Source organism: Callithrix jacchus, chromosome 17, assembly GCF_049354715.1.
Source record: "Callithrix jacchus isolate 240 chromosome 17, calJac240_pri, whole genome shotgun sequence".
NCBI lineage: Eukaryota > Metazoa > Chordata > Mammalia > Primates > Cebidae > Callithrix > Callithrix jacchus.
Genome location: NC_133518.1, coordinates 71,778,187 through 71,796,094, shown reverse-complemented (window position 1 = coordinate 71,796,094; position 17,908 = coordinate 71,778,187). Strand labels below are relative to the sequence as shown.

At 35.9% G+C, this 17,908-nt stretch overlaps 1 protein-coding gene across 35 annotated transcripts in view; it reads left to right on the top strand.

Annotated features, from left to right (window-relative positions):
• Positions 1 to 17,908, top strand: part of CLASP2 (cytoplasmic linker associated protein 2) — a 246,743-nt gene that overhangs the window by 48,310 nt on the left and 180,525 nt on the right. For 19 of the 35 annotated variants that reach the window (XM_054247319.2, XM_078354512.1, XM_035278630.3 and 16 more), the window contains exon 1: positions 13,875 to 14,007. In XM_054247319.2, coding sequence (XP_054103294.1) covers positions 13,992 to 14,007 — 16 coding nt within the window. In that variant the 5' untranslated portion in view covers positions 13,875 to 13,991. Of the gene's footprint in view, positions 1 to 8,219; positions 8,291 to 13,874; positions 14,008 to 17,908 lie in introns of those variants that run through there. The other 16 variants (XM_035278616.3, XM_035278611.3, XM_035278606.3 and 13 more) reach the window with 1 other exon arrangement.

Below are 17,908 nucleotides of genomic sequence, written 5' to 3'. Positions count from 1 at the left end.
TTCTCCTGCCTCAGCCTCCAGAGTAGCTGGGACTACAGGTGCACACCACCACACCCCAGCTAATTTTTTTGTATTTTTAGTAGAGTCGAGATTTCACCATTTTAGCCAAGATGGTCTCAATCTCCTGACCTTGTGACCCCCCCACCTTAGTCTCCCAAAGTGCTGGGATTACAGGTGTGAGCCACTGCGCCTGGACCCCCTGGAGTTTTTACCTCTCAAGAGTTGTCCATTGTGAGCCTCCAGCAATTTGTCAACTACGGGTCAGGTTTTCTTTTCCCACCCTGGTACTGGTTTCCACATGGGTTTCTACTGATGGGTTCGGCTCTGGTAAATTGTGATTCTCTGTTTTCATCTGTCTGTCTCCAATTTTTGGTGCAGAGGTTTACCCTGTGACCTCAGTTTTCTTACAGATCTAAGAAGAGTTGTTGATTTTTTAGTTGTTGACTTTTTATTTGTTGTTAGGGCAGAGTAGCAACTTTCCAAGCTTCTTACATAGGGAAATCAGAGGTGGGAATTACTTACTTGAAAAAATTTTTAAATGTTTATTCTGGTAGGAACTCTGTGCAGAAAAGTGCACAAATCATTAGTATACAACTCTATAAATTATAACAAAATGAATACATGCATGTAGGTATCCACCATACAAATGAAGTAGAACATTACAACATCCCAGAAGCCACTTCAAATCCTTTTCAATGTGTTCCTCTTCTCTTCCCAAAAGTAACCACAATCCTGACTTCTAACATCATAGTTTAGTTTTGCCTGTTTCTGAATTTTGTATTAATAGAATCATATACTCTTTTGTGTCTGCCTTCTTTTAGTTAAAATTATGTTTTAAAAAATGAATATATATATATATATGAAATGTAATATATATATATGTATATATATAAAATGTAATATATATATATGTATATATATTCGTTTGGGTTGTTGGATCCAGCTACAGTTGTTCATTTTCATAGCCTTATAGTTTTCCATTGTATGAATAGACTATACTTTAAGAATCCAAACTGTAGATGGACATTTGCATTGCTTTTGGTTTATGGTTTTTATGAGAATGCTGCTAATAACTTTCTTGTATATGCATTTTGGTGTACATACAAATTCATTCTTTTGGAATATGTTAGAGTGAAATTGCTGTGTCAGAGGGTATGTTCACATTTAGTTGATATTGACAGTTTTTTACGGTGATTGTATGCATTTATATTCTCACTGGCACTGTTTGCAAGTTTTCATTATTCGACATATTCACCAATATTTTGTATTAGGCTTATTTTTTTTTTTTTTACTAATTTTAGATTTTTATTGGGTGAGGTGTGGTTTCATTGTGGTTGTAACATGCATTTTTCTGATACAAATAGGAACACCACTTAATCTGTTTATTAGCCATTTGGTTGTCTTCTTTTGTGGTGTTCTTTTCAGATCGCTTTCCCATGTTTTGAGTTATCTTTTTAAAAACTTGATGTGTAGAACTTTTTTATATGTTCTCTGTACAAGCCATTGTCAATGCTATATGCTTCAAGTATCTTCTTTCACTCTATGACTTGCTTTTGTACTTCCTTGATGATACCTTTTGATGTCCATAAGTTCTTAATTTTAATGTAATTCTTAGTCATTTTTTTATGAATAGAAATTTCTGTGCCCTTTTTATGAAATCTTTGCTTTCCCTTAAGTATGAAGACATTCTTCTATGTAATTGTCTTAAAATTTTATTCACAATCAGAACTATAATCCACTTGGATTTGTTTGTTTGTTTTTTGGCAAATGCAATGATAAGACTATAGGTAAACATTTTTTTCATGTGGATATTCACTTGACCCAGCACCACTTATTGAAAACATCTTTCTTCATTTCTTATTTTATTATAAATTAAGTGTACACATATGTACTTAGAATTTTTGCATCTATGCTCAAAATGACATTGGCCTGTAATTTTCCTTTCTTCTTCTTGATTTATATCTTTTGTTAGTAATACTAGTTGTTAGAGGAAACTCTTTATTTGATTTTGCTCTCATCAGAATTAACCTCATAGGGGTTTTATCATATGAAGGTAGCTAATGCTTTAATGTTCTTATTGAAATAGGCCAATGACTTATTACCTCTAGCCGTTCTTACCATTTCTCCTTCCTCTAGGTGGGTAGCCACTTGGTAGATGAAGACTCCGAGACCCAGAGCAGTGACAGTTAGTCAGTGAGAGGTTGATGGTATCCAGTTGTTCTTTCTTCTATGCTGTGCTTGTGTCATTCTCCTTGGCGATACTTCTTTAGCAGGTAGTAGGCAATGGAGAAGGACTCTGTGTGGGTATTATATGAGCTTTGCTTTTCTAACATACAGAATGTTTTCTACTCTTGATGCCTATGGCCTCATTATTTATAGGTAGTATTTTGAATCCTTAAAATAATAACACATATTAATGAGTTCTTAAACTTTTATGAGTTAAAGCATAGATTAATTTTGGTTTATACCTTTTTCAGACTATTGTTCCACTATTTCCCTTTTTCTGCTAGCATATATTCTTAAGAGTTAACATTATACTGAATATTACATTCATTTGAAACAAATTATTCTTTTGTCATAGTGATCAAATTCTAACTTTAATTTTTAGAAGGGATGGTTTTGATTCTCAAATACTGCTCCCTTTATGTTTTCCAAAATTTCTGTTGGCAATAGCCCTGTAAGGTTAAAGTTTGTTTTTGCGCATTCCCATATTTATATCAGAACAATTCTTCTTTGTTAAAACAACTAAAGTATAATTCATTAAGACATTAAGTAAAAAAAATTTTTTTGAATTGTCATCTCTCAATGTCACTCAAGTTGGAGTGCAATGGCATGATCTCGGATCACTGCATCCTCCACCTCTTGGGTTCAAGCAGTTCTCCTGCCTCAGCCTCCCGAGTAGCTGGGATTACAGGCTAATTGTATTTTTAGTAGATAAGGGGTTTCACTATGTTGGCCAGCCTGGTCTTGAACTCATGAACTAGTGATCCATCTGCCTTGACCTCTCAAAGTGCTGGGATTACAGGCGTGAGCTACTGCACCCAACCACGTCAAACAGTTTTAAAATAATAAACAATTTTTTCCTATCAAATTTTCTTAAAAGGTAAGTTCTGATAGTATGGTACTAATATAACACCAGATATTGATCAGTGGAACTGTACTGAAATAAACTCATATTTTTGGTCTGTTGATTTTTATCAGAGGTGCCAATACCATTCAGTAGGGAAAGAAAGAATAGTCAATGGTGCTTTATAAACTGGATATCCGAATGAAGTTGCGTCTCTTTCTCACACCACACCCAAAAATTAACTCAAAATGGACCTTAGAACCAAATGTAAGAGCCAAAATAATAAAACTCTTAGAAAGCTCCAGGCAGTGGTTTCTTAGATAAAGCACCAAAAACACAACAACCAATGGGGAAAAAAAATAGATAAGTTGGATATCATCAAAACTAAAACTTTTGCTTCAAGGAACACCATCAAGAAAGTAAAAGAAACCCCATAGGGACGGGCGCGGTGGCTCAAGCCTGTAATCCCAGCACTTTGGGAGGCCGAGGCGGGTGGATCACGAGGTCAACAGATCGAGACCATCCTGGTCAACATGGTGAAACCCCGTCTCTACTAAAAATTACAAAAAATTAGCTGGGCACGGTGGTGCGTGCCTGTAGTCCCAGCTACTCGGGAGGCTGAGGCAGGAGAATTGCCTGAACCCAGGGGGCGGAGGTTGCGGTGAGCCGAGATTGCGCCATTGCACTCCAGCCTGGGTAAAAAGAGCGAAACTCCGTCTAAAAAAAAAAAAAAGAAACCCCATAAAATGGGAGTAAATACTTGCAAATCAAATTTCTCTTTCTTTTCTTTTCTTTTTTTTTTTTTTTGAGACAATCTCACTCTTTCACCCAGGCTGGAGTGCAGTGGCACGATCTCAGCTCACTGCAACCTCCACCTCCCAAGTTCAAGTGATTCTCCTGCCTCAGCCTCTCGAGTAGCTGGGATTATAGGCATATACTTCCACACCTGGCTATGTTTTGTATTTTCAGAACAGATGGCCTTTCACCATGTTGGCCAGGCTGGTCTTGAACCTTTGACCTCAAGTGATCTGCCTACCTCTGCCTCCCAAAGTGCTGGGATTATAGGCATGAACCACTGTACTTGGCTGAAATAAAATATCTTATAAGATACATATCTTGAATTTATAAAAGGCTCTTTACAGCTCAGTAGTAAAAGGACAGATAACCCAATTTTAAAAACAGAAAAGAGAGTTGAGTTTCTTTTAAAAGAATATACAAATGACAGTAGTGCATAACAAGATGTTTAACACCATTTAACCATGAGGGATATAAGATCAAAACTATTATATGCCCCAAGATGACTAAAATAAAAAATGATAGACAAATAGAAAATGATAGACAATAGCAAGTATTGAGGATGTAGAGCAATTGGAACTCTCATACATTGCTGTTGGGAATGTAAAATGGTGCAGCAACTTTGGAAAACAGTTTGTAATTCCTTAAAATGGCAAGCATAGGCCGGGCGTGGTGGCTCATGCCTGTAATCCCAGCACTTTAGGAGGCCGAGGCGGGTGAATCACGAGGTCAAGAGATTGACACCAACCTGGCCAACATAGTGAAACCCCGTCTCTACTAAAATATAAAAAAAAATTAGCTGGGCGTGGTGGTGCGCGTCTGTAGTCCCAGCTACTCAGGAAGCTGAGGCAGGAGAATTGCTTGAAACTGGGAGGCGGAGGTTGCAGTGAGCCAAGATCGCGCCACTGCACTCCAGCCTGGCGCTAGGTGACAGAGTGAGACTCTGTCTCAAAAAAAAAAAAAAAAAAAGTCAAGCATAGAACTATCATATAACCTAGTAATTCTATTCCTAGCTATATATGCAAGTGATATGAAAACATTCTTCACAAAAACCTACACACAGGTGTTCATAACAGCATTATTTATAATAGCCAAAAAATAGAGACACCCCACATATAGGTATGTCCATTACGTGGTGAGTAGATAAACAAAATGTGGTAAATCCATGCAATGAAATACTATTTGGTCATAACGGGGATGACTGAAACATCATGCATCAACCTTGAAAACATTCATGAAAGAAGCCACTCACAAAAGGCCACATATTGTGATTCCATTTATATGAAATGGCCAGATATATGGCAACTCATAGGCTATATATAATCTTTAGAGAAAGGAAGTATAGTGTTTGCCTAGGACTAGAGAGATCAGGGTAAATGGGGAATGATTGCTAATGCGTATGTGGTTATTTTTGGGGGTGATTGAAAATGTTCTAAAAGGGATTATTGTGGTTGCATAACTGCAAATGTACTAAAAATCATTATATTGTACACTTTAAAGAGGTGAATTGTATGGTATCTAAATTCTATCTCAATAACGCTGTTATTTTAAAAAGATATAGTCTGAGATACCTAACTGTCTCTTTCATGTTGTACTTGGGATTTATTATTCTTATTCTAAACTTTTAAATCTGGACTCTGGTTAGAGTTGCTTTTCTAATTCTGTCCTCCTTACCCTATGATTCATAACTTTCCTAATGCTTTACTGGCCTCTATCCTTATCCTAAGTCAGAACCTTCCTAGAACTCTATAGATCTCCTAAGTTGTGTTTATAATTTTTTGGACAATCCAGTCTCTGTTGTATTTTTCTTCCATTGAATTTCCTAATTTTTTCCCCTGAATTACTTAAAATAGCTTAGACTGTTTTCTCTGCTCTTAAATTGTTTATTTCTTCCTTTTTTCACCAAATTATAGGTACAGTAATCATCTATTATAATTACGTTTGTTTTTCTAAAATAAGTGTGTAGACTTTAATGATGGGGTTGGAGGGATCCAGTGAGGACCACATAGAAAATTATACTGTGTTTGTTGTTTTGTTTGCGTTAAAGATAAGAAGTTATGAATTCATCCTTTATAAAATTTTGAGCAGGTGACTAAAATATTTTTAATAAATACTAAACAAAAGTCAGATGTTAATTTTATTGAAAATTGCTTAAGTGGGAAGCATTAGAAGAAAAGAGAGACTGAGAAGAGAGAGTAGAACAATCATAGGAAGAGTATGTAGAGTAACTGGAGAGCTGGCAGCAAGATGAATGCTTAAGGTAATCATCTCCTCCGTGTGTCTTTCTTAGCCCAGTCCAGGCCCAAAAGACCTTTGGGTGATACCTTCTACTCTGACCCCTTTTTTCTTCCTTTCCCTTCCCCTCCTCTCTCCCATATTCCTATTATATTTGCCTACTATTTCATTTGACCCCTATTCCGCTAAAGCTGCTTACATCTTCATTCCTGTCTCCATGTATTATCTACCTTACCTTAATTCCTTGCCAACCCGTTTCTCTTTCCAAGTGTTCTGTCCTGAGTTTTCTACTGCTGTTCTCCTAATCTATAGCTGAGTGTTAATCTTATGCCCCTTCATGTCTTGTTCTGCTTTTTTTCAAACAACTCTCTCCTAAATCCTCTCTCTCTCTCTCTTTTTTTTTTTTTTGAGACAAAATCTCTCTCTGTCACCCAGACCGGAGTGTGCACTGGTAGGATCTAGGCTTACTGCAACTTCTGCCTCCCAGTGTCAAGCAATTCTTGTGCCTCAGCCTCCCTAGTAGCTGGGACTACAAGTGTGTGCCACCACGCCTGGCTGATTTTTGTATTTCTGTATTTTTAGTAGGGATATGTGTTTTGCCATGTTGGCCAGGCTGATCTTGAACTCCTGAGTGCAGGTCATCTGCCCTGCTCGGCCTCCCAAAGTGCTGGGATTATAGGCATGAGCCTCCACACCTGGCCTCCTTTGTGAGGTTCCAGCTTCTAATTCTAATGCTTCCTCCTATCTCATGTCCACCTCTTATCTCTGGGCAACCTGCTTGGTGTGTGTCCAACCCGCCAGAAAATACTACTCTGTAGGATAAAGGGAACCTGTGTCTTTGAACTGAAATGCTTTCAGATACGTAAATAGTTGTATTTGTTGAATTTATTGGAAGTAGGAGGTGATGTTAAGGTTTAGAAATCCTATTATAATTAATTCTTCTGAGATTTTAAATTTAAAAAAGCCTTTAGTTCTTACCGAAATAAGCCAATGATTTATTTCAAAAAGTATGTATATCTTTAATTTATTGGTAAAAAATGACCACCATGAGGACCAAGGCTTAAGTAAGGTTTTAGGAAATGAAATTGTGACAGATATGTATATATAAGTCATAGGAGAACATTTGGCAACTAAAGGCAATATGACGGTGACCCTCCTCCCTTCCCCAATTCTCTAAGTTACGAATTTAGGAATAAATCATAGCACAATATATTGGAAAGGAAAAGAAAAACTAAAAAAAAACAAGTGCTGTCAGCATGATCCCATTTCACTCTGAAGAAAATTTGTATATGAATAGAAAAGTATCAGAGGGATACAGTTAATAAATATGTTCTCTGATGGATAGAAATGTGTTTTTTTCTTTGTTCCTATTTATATTTCCTAATTTTCTTTTATAATGAACGTATATTACTTTCATAATAAACACATTTTTAACTAAGAAAAGTGATAGCAGTAAGTGTAGAAAGTGTAGTTACCCTGAACTTAAAATTAGAAGCGCCAGTGGAATTGTTTTTGTATAAAAATAGTCATGTTAACAGGGACAGCATCAGACTATCAGTGATATTAGCTGTCTTTTTAGTTTTTGATATTTTATATTTCATTGTTTTTATGTTTGCCTTAAGTTACTTTGGCATGGCTTTTATGTGCCTTTAAAAGATGCCTTGGTACACTTATGAGGTTGGAACTAGAATATTTTTGATAGATGTAGAGAAATGATTTTTTTTTTTTCTTTGAGACGGAGTTTTGCTCTTGTTTACCCAGGCTGGAGTGTAATGGCGTGATCTCAGCTCACCGCAACCTCCGTCTCCTGGGTTCGGGCAATTCTCCTGCCTCAGCCTCCTTGGAGAAATGATTTTATGATGAATGATGAGAAATTGCTTTGTGTAAAAATTGTCTTTTCACCTGTAAGTATGTAGAGTCCTACCTATATTTGACTTCTTTCAACTGAAGAGATATGGGTTTTGTGTCTTCTTTTAGTAAGTGAGTTAATTGTGAAAGAGAGTTGTATAGAAAAGTAGCTGAATCCCTGCAACTGTTTTTTCTAAGGGAATGGTAAAGGAAATTGTTTCTGTTTAATCTATATGTAAAAAAATATCAAACACAATTTATTCTTTATTCCCAGATTAGAAATGATATTTGCCAAATTTGATGAAGTGCAAAGTTCAGGCGGTATGATTTTGAGTGTCTGCAAAGGTAAGAGTAATTAAGCTCTCAAACACTTCTAAGAATATTTAGCAAAATTTTAGGAACTAAAATGTGTTTTCAGGTCAATGATTATATCACTGATTCAAAAGAGTTGATTTTGTGGCTTGAAAACTTAGTTGAGATATAATAACAAAATCTTTACATCCTGCTGATAATTAACCTCTGATTCTTTTGGTGTGAGTGAAAATGTAATAGTGGGTCAATTTTGTAACATGATGGTGCTCTTTTTTTTTGTGATACTGCCTTATTTTTTGTGTCTTCCGGGTCAAGGTATGATGACCCTCTTGCCTTCCATTTTCCATGCATAAAATGTATTTTTATACCTACAATAATTGTTTTGCTTAGTTGTCTTTAATAGAAATTGTGGGGTTGATGGGTTCTATTATATCTGTGTGCAGACTATCATGGATGATAATGATGAAGAGGCTCATACACAGGAACTTGACTACCATAAATTGCCTTGGGCTTCTTAAGTAAAATGAGACCAAGTTGGACTTTAGGGAGGTTTGGAGTTAATATCTGGTACTTACTTGATTTTTGTGGTTTCTCTCCTTTTTGTGAAGTTGATAGATTATGTTTAGCTTTGTTGGGTAGCGTTTACCTATACTTGACACTTTAAATATTTGTTAGCCATATATGTAAAGAATGTATTTCCAAAGATAGTGTCAGTTGTTTTTCCACCTAGTAAAGTAGCTTCATATTAAAGAGAGTGTGATTAATTTAGTAATATAAATAATGTTGGAGTAAAAATTTAGTGTGTGAATTTATAGTCAAATAATAGGAAAACTAGTTACTAATATAATTTAGTTACTGTTCTTTGGATTAAACCAAGACAATGATACGTTGCAGGAAGTCAGATGGAATAAGTGAGCGTTAGAAAGATTTTGTTTACCCACATCAAAACTTAGTTCCAGAAGTATAAGTTGACTTCAGTGCAACCAGTCTTCACCTTGAATGCCAGAAGTTTTTCACTTCTCTTCTCTGAATAGAAAGTGTCTTAAGTATCTCCTCCTTATTTTTCTAGCAGTTACCACTGTCGATTTCTATAGAAATCAGAAACAGTAGGAAGAGATTTGCTATATGCAAGATCCCTGATCTTGCGTGTTTTCATAACATGATCATTTGTGTATTTCAGACTAAGTAGTTACAACTCTAAGGAAAAAAAGAATACTTATAAAATCTAAGGTATTCATTGTTTGGGTATGGTTTATTTCGAAAGCACTGTTATTCTTGTATTTTGTGGTATTATTTCTGTTACCTTCAAAATAGAGTTTTGTTTGTTTGTTTTTGAGATGCAGTCTCGCTCTGTCGCCAGGCTAGAGTGCAGTGGCGCAACTCAGCTCTCTGCAACCTCCACCTCCTGGATTCAAGCGATTCTCCTGCCTCAGCCTCTCAAGTAGCTGGGACTACAGGCGCGTGCCACCATACCCAGCTAATTTTTTGTATTTTAAGTAGAGACGGGGTTTCACCATGTTGGCCAGGATGGTCCCCATCTCTTGACCTTATGATCTGCCCACCTTAGCCTCCTGAAGTACTGGGATTACAGGCACGAGCCACTATGCCCGGCCCAAGCTTTTTTATTTCTTATTCTTTAGTTCCCATTCCTTTATCACTCCATAAATGGAGGTTTGGAGTTAGTCTCTGGCATTTACTTTTTTTGAAGAAGACTTTAAAGATTGTTTGCATTGACGATTACAGTCTGAATATTGCAAGTATGGTCAAATGTGAAAGTTAAAGTCTATATTGGTCATAATGTTTTTGATGATAATATTATGCTGTCATTGAAAAAATCCTTAATGAAGTAATTAACAAGAGAGGATGCTAGAAGAAGGAAACCTATTTATCATGTTGGCATATCCTAGGGCCCAGGTCTCCTCTTCACTGTTTTTATTCTCTGTTAGTGATGTAACCCTGCTCAAATGCTTTAAATGATAACTCTTTGCTAATGATTCCCAGTGTGTAGTTCTAGCCATTATTCATCTCTCTTTTGGGTTAGATCTAGACTTGGTATCCTGTGGCCTTGACAACATTCCCATTTGGCTGCCTAACAGGCATTTCAGACTTACTATATTGGAAAATGAAACCCTGTTGTCTCTTCTTGCTCCTCAGATCTGTTCCTTCTGCAGTCTTAGCCATTTTAGTCAGTGGCACCATCATCAGCTCAAGCTGGAAACCTAACTTGATTTCTTATTTTAACTGATCAAATATTTCTACTTCTGAAATACTAACATATCCCAAATTTGCTTATTTTTTTGTCTCTACTGCTAATATCCTACTCTAAATCTTTAGCTTTTACCTGAAGTACCTCAATAGACTTCTGTTCCACGTTTGCCCCCAGGAACACATTTGCTACTCAGAAATCAGGAATCTTCTTAAAGTGTAAATTAGATCATGTCACAGCAGGAAAAACATAATGAAATTTCTCCCCTTAAGGATACTATAATCTAGTGATGGAAATAGATTATAAACAAGTAAACAAATGAATATACAATGTAGTTACAGTTGGTAGTGAAGCAAATATAACTACTCCTTGTTTAATTAATTTAAATTATTCCTAAATACCCTGCTGCCAAGTGAAAGACCATTAGATGAAAAAATTATTTTCACCAACATTAATGAGAAAAATTATGGTGTGTTTCATCCCAGCCCATGATACTTGAGTAGTTTTCTCAGGTGGAAAATATGTCAATTAAATACTGAAAACAAATTACTGTAAGTAACAATTTAAAGGCACATTGTACATAAACTAATATCATGGAATTTAATTCAGCTTCTTTATTTCTGGACAATTTTTCCCCACAAAATTTTCAGGCCTTTGTTGATTCATTTTAATTGCACACTAAAACTAAAACTGTAAATAAAGTTATAGAAACATGAAAACATCTTAGGACAGGGTAAAGGCTCAACATGAGATCTTGGGAAAATAGTTCATGCATACAAAGAGCTATTGAAGATACTACCTTTTCTCTCCCTCATTTGGTGTATTTATGCAAAAAAGATTGTTTTGGGTCTATCCAAACATGGCACACAATTCAGATTTGTTCCACGTGATATTCTGTGACCAGAAACTATTATGGTAAATAAGATTTTTTAGTGTGTCTTTACCTTAAATCATAATAGTGAGACATCACACATCTTATAGCATATTGATTTAGAGTGTTTTTTGCTGAAAAAAATTATTTTACTAAATACAAGAAACCAAAAGATTCGTTATAAAGGTGGTATAACCTTTTTATAGCTAAAAGTCATCTGAACAGCCATTAAGTTAGGTAAATAGAGTATTGAGATGGTAAATAACTCATTGAGGTCATTTTAGATAGAACAGTGGGACGGGCCTCTTTAAGAGGTGACATATTTGAATTGAGACCTGATAAATGAGAAAGAGCCAGTCATGGGATAAATGGTTGGAACACTTTGGGCAGAGAAAATAGTGAACATAAAAACCCAAAGGTATAAAAGGACTTGTATTTTTGAAGAACAGAAGGGAGTACAGGGCTGCTTGGAGCCTAGTGAGGCTGGTAGTAGGTTGGAGGGAAGAACCAGTGTGAGAGAGATTTGGAGAAGTGAGTAGGAACTATAGCACTGGGGCCTTGTCCCCCATAGGAGGAGTTTTGATGGACTTCCAGGAGTAGGAAATCTCTAAAGAGTTTTAGGCTAGACAGAAATAAGGTAAATCAGAAAGACATTGCCTGGGCTGGGCGCTGTGGCTCAAGCCTGTAATCCCAGCACTTTGGGAGGCCGAGGCGGGTGGATCACGAGGTCAGCAGATCAAGACCATCCTGGTCAACATGGCGAAACCCCGCCTCTACTAAAAAAAAATACAAAAAATTAGCTGGGCGCCTGTAATCCCAGCTACTCAGGAGGCTGAGGCAGGAGAATTGCCTGAACCCAGGAGGTGGAGGTTGCGATCGGCCAAGATAGCGCCATTGCACTCCAGCCTGGGTAACAAGAGTGAAACTCTGTCTCAAAAAAAAAAAAAAAAAAAAAAAAAGAAAGACATTGCCTAACACTATCTTTTTCTTTTTTACATTTATTGTTCAGAGAAATTGTCTCTTTATTTTTTCTCTTTATTCTGCCTCTTTCTCCTGCATGTTCAAATGCATAACTTTTACATCTCATACTTTTGTCTCTGATTTTTTTCATATTTGCCATTTCTATACTCTTTTAAGTTCTGATTGGATTCTTTGACATGATTTTCTAAAGTCCTAGTTCAGAACATTAAGTACATTCTATCAGAGATTTGAGCATATCATTTAGTTGAAATAGTGAGAGCACATCATTTTTGCATCTTGCTTTTGTTTTCAACTCAACTTGTTCTATTACAAAAGTACATTAGGCAGAGTCCTTAAGTGCAGTAGAATTAGTTCTGCTATTAGAAGAAAACTGGATTTAAAATTTGTCAGATCGTGACTAGAAAGAGGGAACACCAGCCCTTTTAAAAAGAAAAGACTGAAAGTTGGAGGCCCCCTGTGATTATAGCAGGCTCTGGTGTCGTTATGGAGCTTTCTAGACAATCTCCTGTGCAAACCAAGGATGTAAACACTAAGAGGGTTGGTGGTTGTAACTACAAATCCTCTTCTTTTTCACTGTGAAAAAACTATGCATAATTCTTATTTGACGAGTGTGTGTGTAGCACCTAATGCAGTCTTGCCCATGCAATCATTGTAAAGTATTTTTTGGTTTCTCTGTTTGAAACAGTTGCTAGGAAAAGAATTGTCCTTGGAGGCTGGCAGTAAAATAAAGCCTGGAAATTAGGCTTTGAAATTACCTTAATATTTGGCGTCTATGAGTCAGTAAGATAACTTCCAGTCCAGCTTTATATATTTTTATAACATACCCTTTGGTGAAAAGCAAGAAGCTCAAAATGTATCTGTTTGTGACCATGAGCCCCAGGGCCTTCTCGCAGCTTGACAGTGTGCTGATCGTTGTGCAGCTTGGATAGCGGGTGCTCTGCACCCCTGCAGCTGCGCACTGGCTAGGTTCTGTCTCCACCAGAAGCAAGCTTTGTTCCGTGTGGCCCTGCAGTCCACACACAGAGCAGCCTTTGATGGGCTGCCTTTGACGTGATTTGTTTACGGCAGCCAGAAATGCTTCCTGCATAATGAGAGCAGTTAATCATGGAAACTGGGCTATTCCTGTTTGTGCACTTCTAGCAATCTTCTGTTGTAAATATTAAAAGGTAACGACAAAAGGATGAAAACCTATTTAAAAAGGCGCAAATCAGTTAATCCATCAGATCATGTGATTGCTACTGATTACATGGATATCTTTAGGGAAGCAGAAAATGATTGCTGAACACATGCCTTGTGTTTTGATGATTGCATTAAAAGTCCCCCAGCGGGATGGCATTTATTGGCTCCCAGAGCTTTTCTTAGATTAAATTTCAGGCAGCTAGTACAAGGAGAAACATCATAACCTGTATCCAACAGCATATGTGCAGCTAAAGAATAATCTTGATCAAGTCCTTCTAGGCTCTGCTAAATAAACGAGGGTTTTCACAAGACCCCAGACTTTTATTTTGAAGTGGAGTAGCAGCTGTTGGCTATTGCGGTGCAGAGCTGCAGCGAGGCCTGGGTCACACAGTGCTCCGGGTGGCTGCAGGCCGAGCCCAGTGGCGCAGGCACTGAGCTGCACTTATTTGCTGTGCTATTTGACCTCTTGGTTTCAGAGAGCTCCCTGGACCATCTGAATGGCTATGGGAGATGGTGAGTAAGATTTATTTTTCTTCTTTTGCTTGTGTTATACACTTCCTTTTAAGGTGACGATCATTTGCTGTGTAAGAAATATATTTCTCCCTAAAGAATGAAGGACACTTGTATGTTTGTGTGTACACTTGTGTGTGCATTTATGCATGCGTGTGCATGTCATTTGACATCTCTTTTTACTTGATGTGACTGTGTGGGATCTGGCAAGCATAAGGTGACAATTTACCTTGCAACCCAAGCAAGCTCCAGTCTTGGTGGTAGATACGGAGGGATATTGGAAGAAATGTAGAATATATGTTAAAAGATTAGAGGAAGAACATTGCCTTTGGAGGAATGACAGATTTTGGCAGGAAGATTTGACTAGCCAGCTTGATATCTTTCCTGTTGTATCTGACACAAGTAGAATTCTGTGGAAATATTTAAAGAGGCAGAATGGCTTGCCATGGGCACTATTTTAATTCATATGATTTTTAATTGTTAGTGTCCTAGTAAACAATTTTCTAGAAAATATTTAGCCTTTTAAGATTATACACAGTATAATTTGATTAAAAATTGATTTTGCCAGTGTTTTAGTTTGGTAAGGATAATTTTAAAAACATTTCTATAATGCCTAGTAGTTCTCCAGAGCACTTTAATATACTTAATATATTTTAACTCCTCAGCTATGAATAACTCTGTGAAGTGTTCAAAGTATTTTGCTATTTCCATCTTACAGATTGGGAAACTGAGACTTGCTGGGATGATATGTCCCAGCTCCAGGCACAGAAAGCAAGCCAGAACCAAATCTAGAGTCACAAATGTGCATTTGGTATTTTCTATTATAACACTTAATATTTGAGCTTTTTTTTTCATTATACCTTTTTTTGTTACGAGGCCGAGAGGTATACTTAATGACATCAACATCACAGATATGTATGAAGGGAAATCTGAGGTTTCTCAAAAATGTTTTTGGTGTTTTTTTGCTGGATTCTTAAAGAAGACTGGTCCATATCTGGAGGTTTTAACCCTTAACAGTTTCAGCCTTCTTATGACTATGTATTTAGTGACCTCTTCTTTCTAAGAAGTGATTCACCTAGGGGCTATGAGGAATAGGATACAAATTCATCAAAATGATGGTATTGGTAGACAGTCACTTAAATTATTACGTACATTTAAATGGAAATCTGATAGAAAATTTGGTTGGCATATTGTTATGATTTATTCCAAAATTTATGTAACTGTTGGAAATTGCATAGGATCTTATGGAAATAATTGAGAAAATAATTTTTCAATACCAATTTTTAAAACAAAAGCAGGATTGGCAAGTTCTCATATACTTAGGGGAATTGCCAAGTTTCTTCCTATTTAAAAAAAAAACCACCTTAATTTGTAGGTAAGTCTAAATGTCGCATTTGGTGTGGGCCATACGCAGATTTTATTTTCTTTCTTAAACATTTTAGGTTAAATGGTTATAGTTTTATATTTACTTACTTTTTATTTTTTCAAATAATACATAACAACATGTGGACTGTTTAGGAATTTTTTTTTTAAAGTAACAACCTCTGACAAATATCAGAGGGTAACATTCCAGCTAATTCTCTTCTTTTAAAAAAACCTGCCTTCTTAAAAAATTTAAACAATAAAGATATGTCTATAGTAATAGGCTATCTTGGGATTTATATAGTTCTTAACAGTTTGATATAGACTCCTCTGCATATTAGTTTTTGTCATCAAATGCACATACGCTATACCAGAATCGTGTAAACATAAACAACACGAACGTATAAAACAAATGGATTACACCGCCCCTAGCTGATGTTTTTTATGTTTATTTTAATTATGAACTTAATATACACATGTCATTTCCTTTTCAAAATTGAAACAATGAAGATAAAGCAAAAATCCCTTCAAATATACCTCCAAGCCCTGATTCCAGGTATAAGCAGAGGAGAACACTTTTAATAATGTGGAACATGTCTTTCCTACCTGTTACTGTGCCTTCACATGTATATTAACTATCAGAGTATATGGTTTTGCTTTCTGTGTTTGCATAAATGATATCATTGTGAATGTAATTTTGCCATTTGCTGTGTTTACTCAGTATGTCATAGAGAATTTTTTTAAAAAATACGATCATGTGTTATTCTGTATCATTTGTTTAAACTGTTGCATAGTATTCTGTAATATGGGCATATCATAACCATTTTGTCTTATATGGAAATTTATTTACTACATATAATTTTTCTAAATAGTTCTGAAATAAGCATCTTCGTACAAACCACATGTGTTTGTGTATACACATACATATATATTTCTTAAAATAGTGTGGACATGGAATTTCTGAAACAGTTTTCATTCATTTTATAATGGTTAGGTATAAGTAATTTTCTCCAAAAGAGGCTTTCCCACCTACACTCCCACCAGTAGTGCCTGCTGTCCTACATTTTTTTCAGTTCTGGTTATTACTAAAATGTGCCTATCAGATGGTTGAAAAATATCTCACCCTTTATAAACATCTGTGCTTTCTGATAAGATTGATCATTTTCATATATTTGGTTATTTATATTTCCTTTTCTGTAGATTGCCTTTCAGCATCCTTAGCCAACTTTTTGGTTGTTTGACCAACAGATTAATAAGTTTTCACTTACTGTTCTGCTATCTATTGAATGTTATATAAGCTTAACTTAAAGACCATAGGAAAGATTTCATTAGCAGTTTTATTTCTAGGCAAACTTGGATTTGTGAAGCTCTATAATGGCTTTAACTTACGAATTGGGGGTGGGTTTTGGGGGCTTTTCAATTTAGTTGTCTTCACTCTTACCCATGAGTATTAAACCAAGCAGTCAGATAATCATGCAGTAGCTCTGGACAATCAAACCAGATACAGTTAAAAACCTGTAGGATTATTATGTGGTGCTGAGCCCTGCAATCTGCCTCAAAAAGCGTGCAAGAGGAATTTGGCCTTTTGTTGTTATGCTGCAGAGTGGCTGGAAAGAAATAAGGTTTTGTTGTAAATAGAGTGTTTCTAAACTTCTAGCATTTCAACACAGTCTATTATTCCAAAAATGAGTCTTTAAAAATATATATACAAGTGATGATGTAACCATGGCTTTCTAGAGACCAGCCTTCTATTACTACATCAAACTAATATATAACTTGGTTTACAGTTGTTTATAGAACAATGGAAAGAAATTAATATTAAATAGATCTTTCTTCTTCCATGTGGTTGAATATTCTTTCTGATACACTAGGATTGGGTAATTTAAATTAATGAAAGAAAGCAACCATTTGACTTACTGTCAAAAAGGCTAACTTTTCTTGTAAGAACATTGATAGAGGGAAAAGAAGTCTGTAAGACAAAAAAGTAAATTACAAGGGACAGAAGATTGGGCATTAGCAGTAGTAATACAGGCAGTAAGCAGCAGGCACAAAGGTCGAAAATAGACGATGACTAAAATAAAGCAACCCTATAGTACCTTCCTGCTGTAGCCATTGAATGGTGTTGTACAACCATTTTGTGTTTTAGGTCTGTGGTAAGGGCATATAAGTACATATCCTGTACCTTTGAATAAATAATTATTCAAAATTTTTATTATATAAATTACTTATATTAATTTTTAATAATTATTTATTAAAAATAAATACTGTACCCTTCTGAGGCAGTCTCATTTAACCCCCTGGCTGCAGGGGGTTGGGCACCAGTAGTAACATATTCTCACACCTGATAATTGCTAATAAACTTGAACCTTCAAGAAAAGGTTTATATGTTTTCTTTATACATATAGAATAGAACAATTGATGTTCTTACAGCTGCAATAGTCAGTCTATAACTGTTTTGAAAATTTAAGTACTAGACATGGCTTGATTTTGTAAAGGTTCTAAATAAACCTGATTCTGAGCCTCATTTCTTAATTAGTTTGAT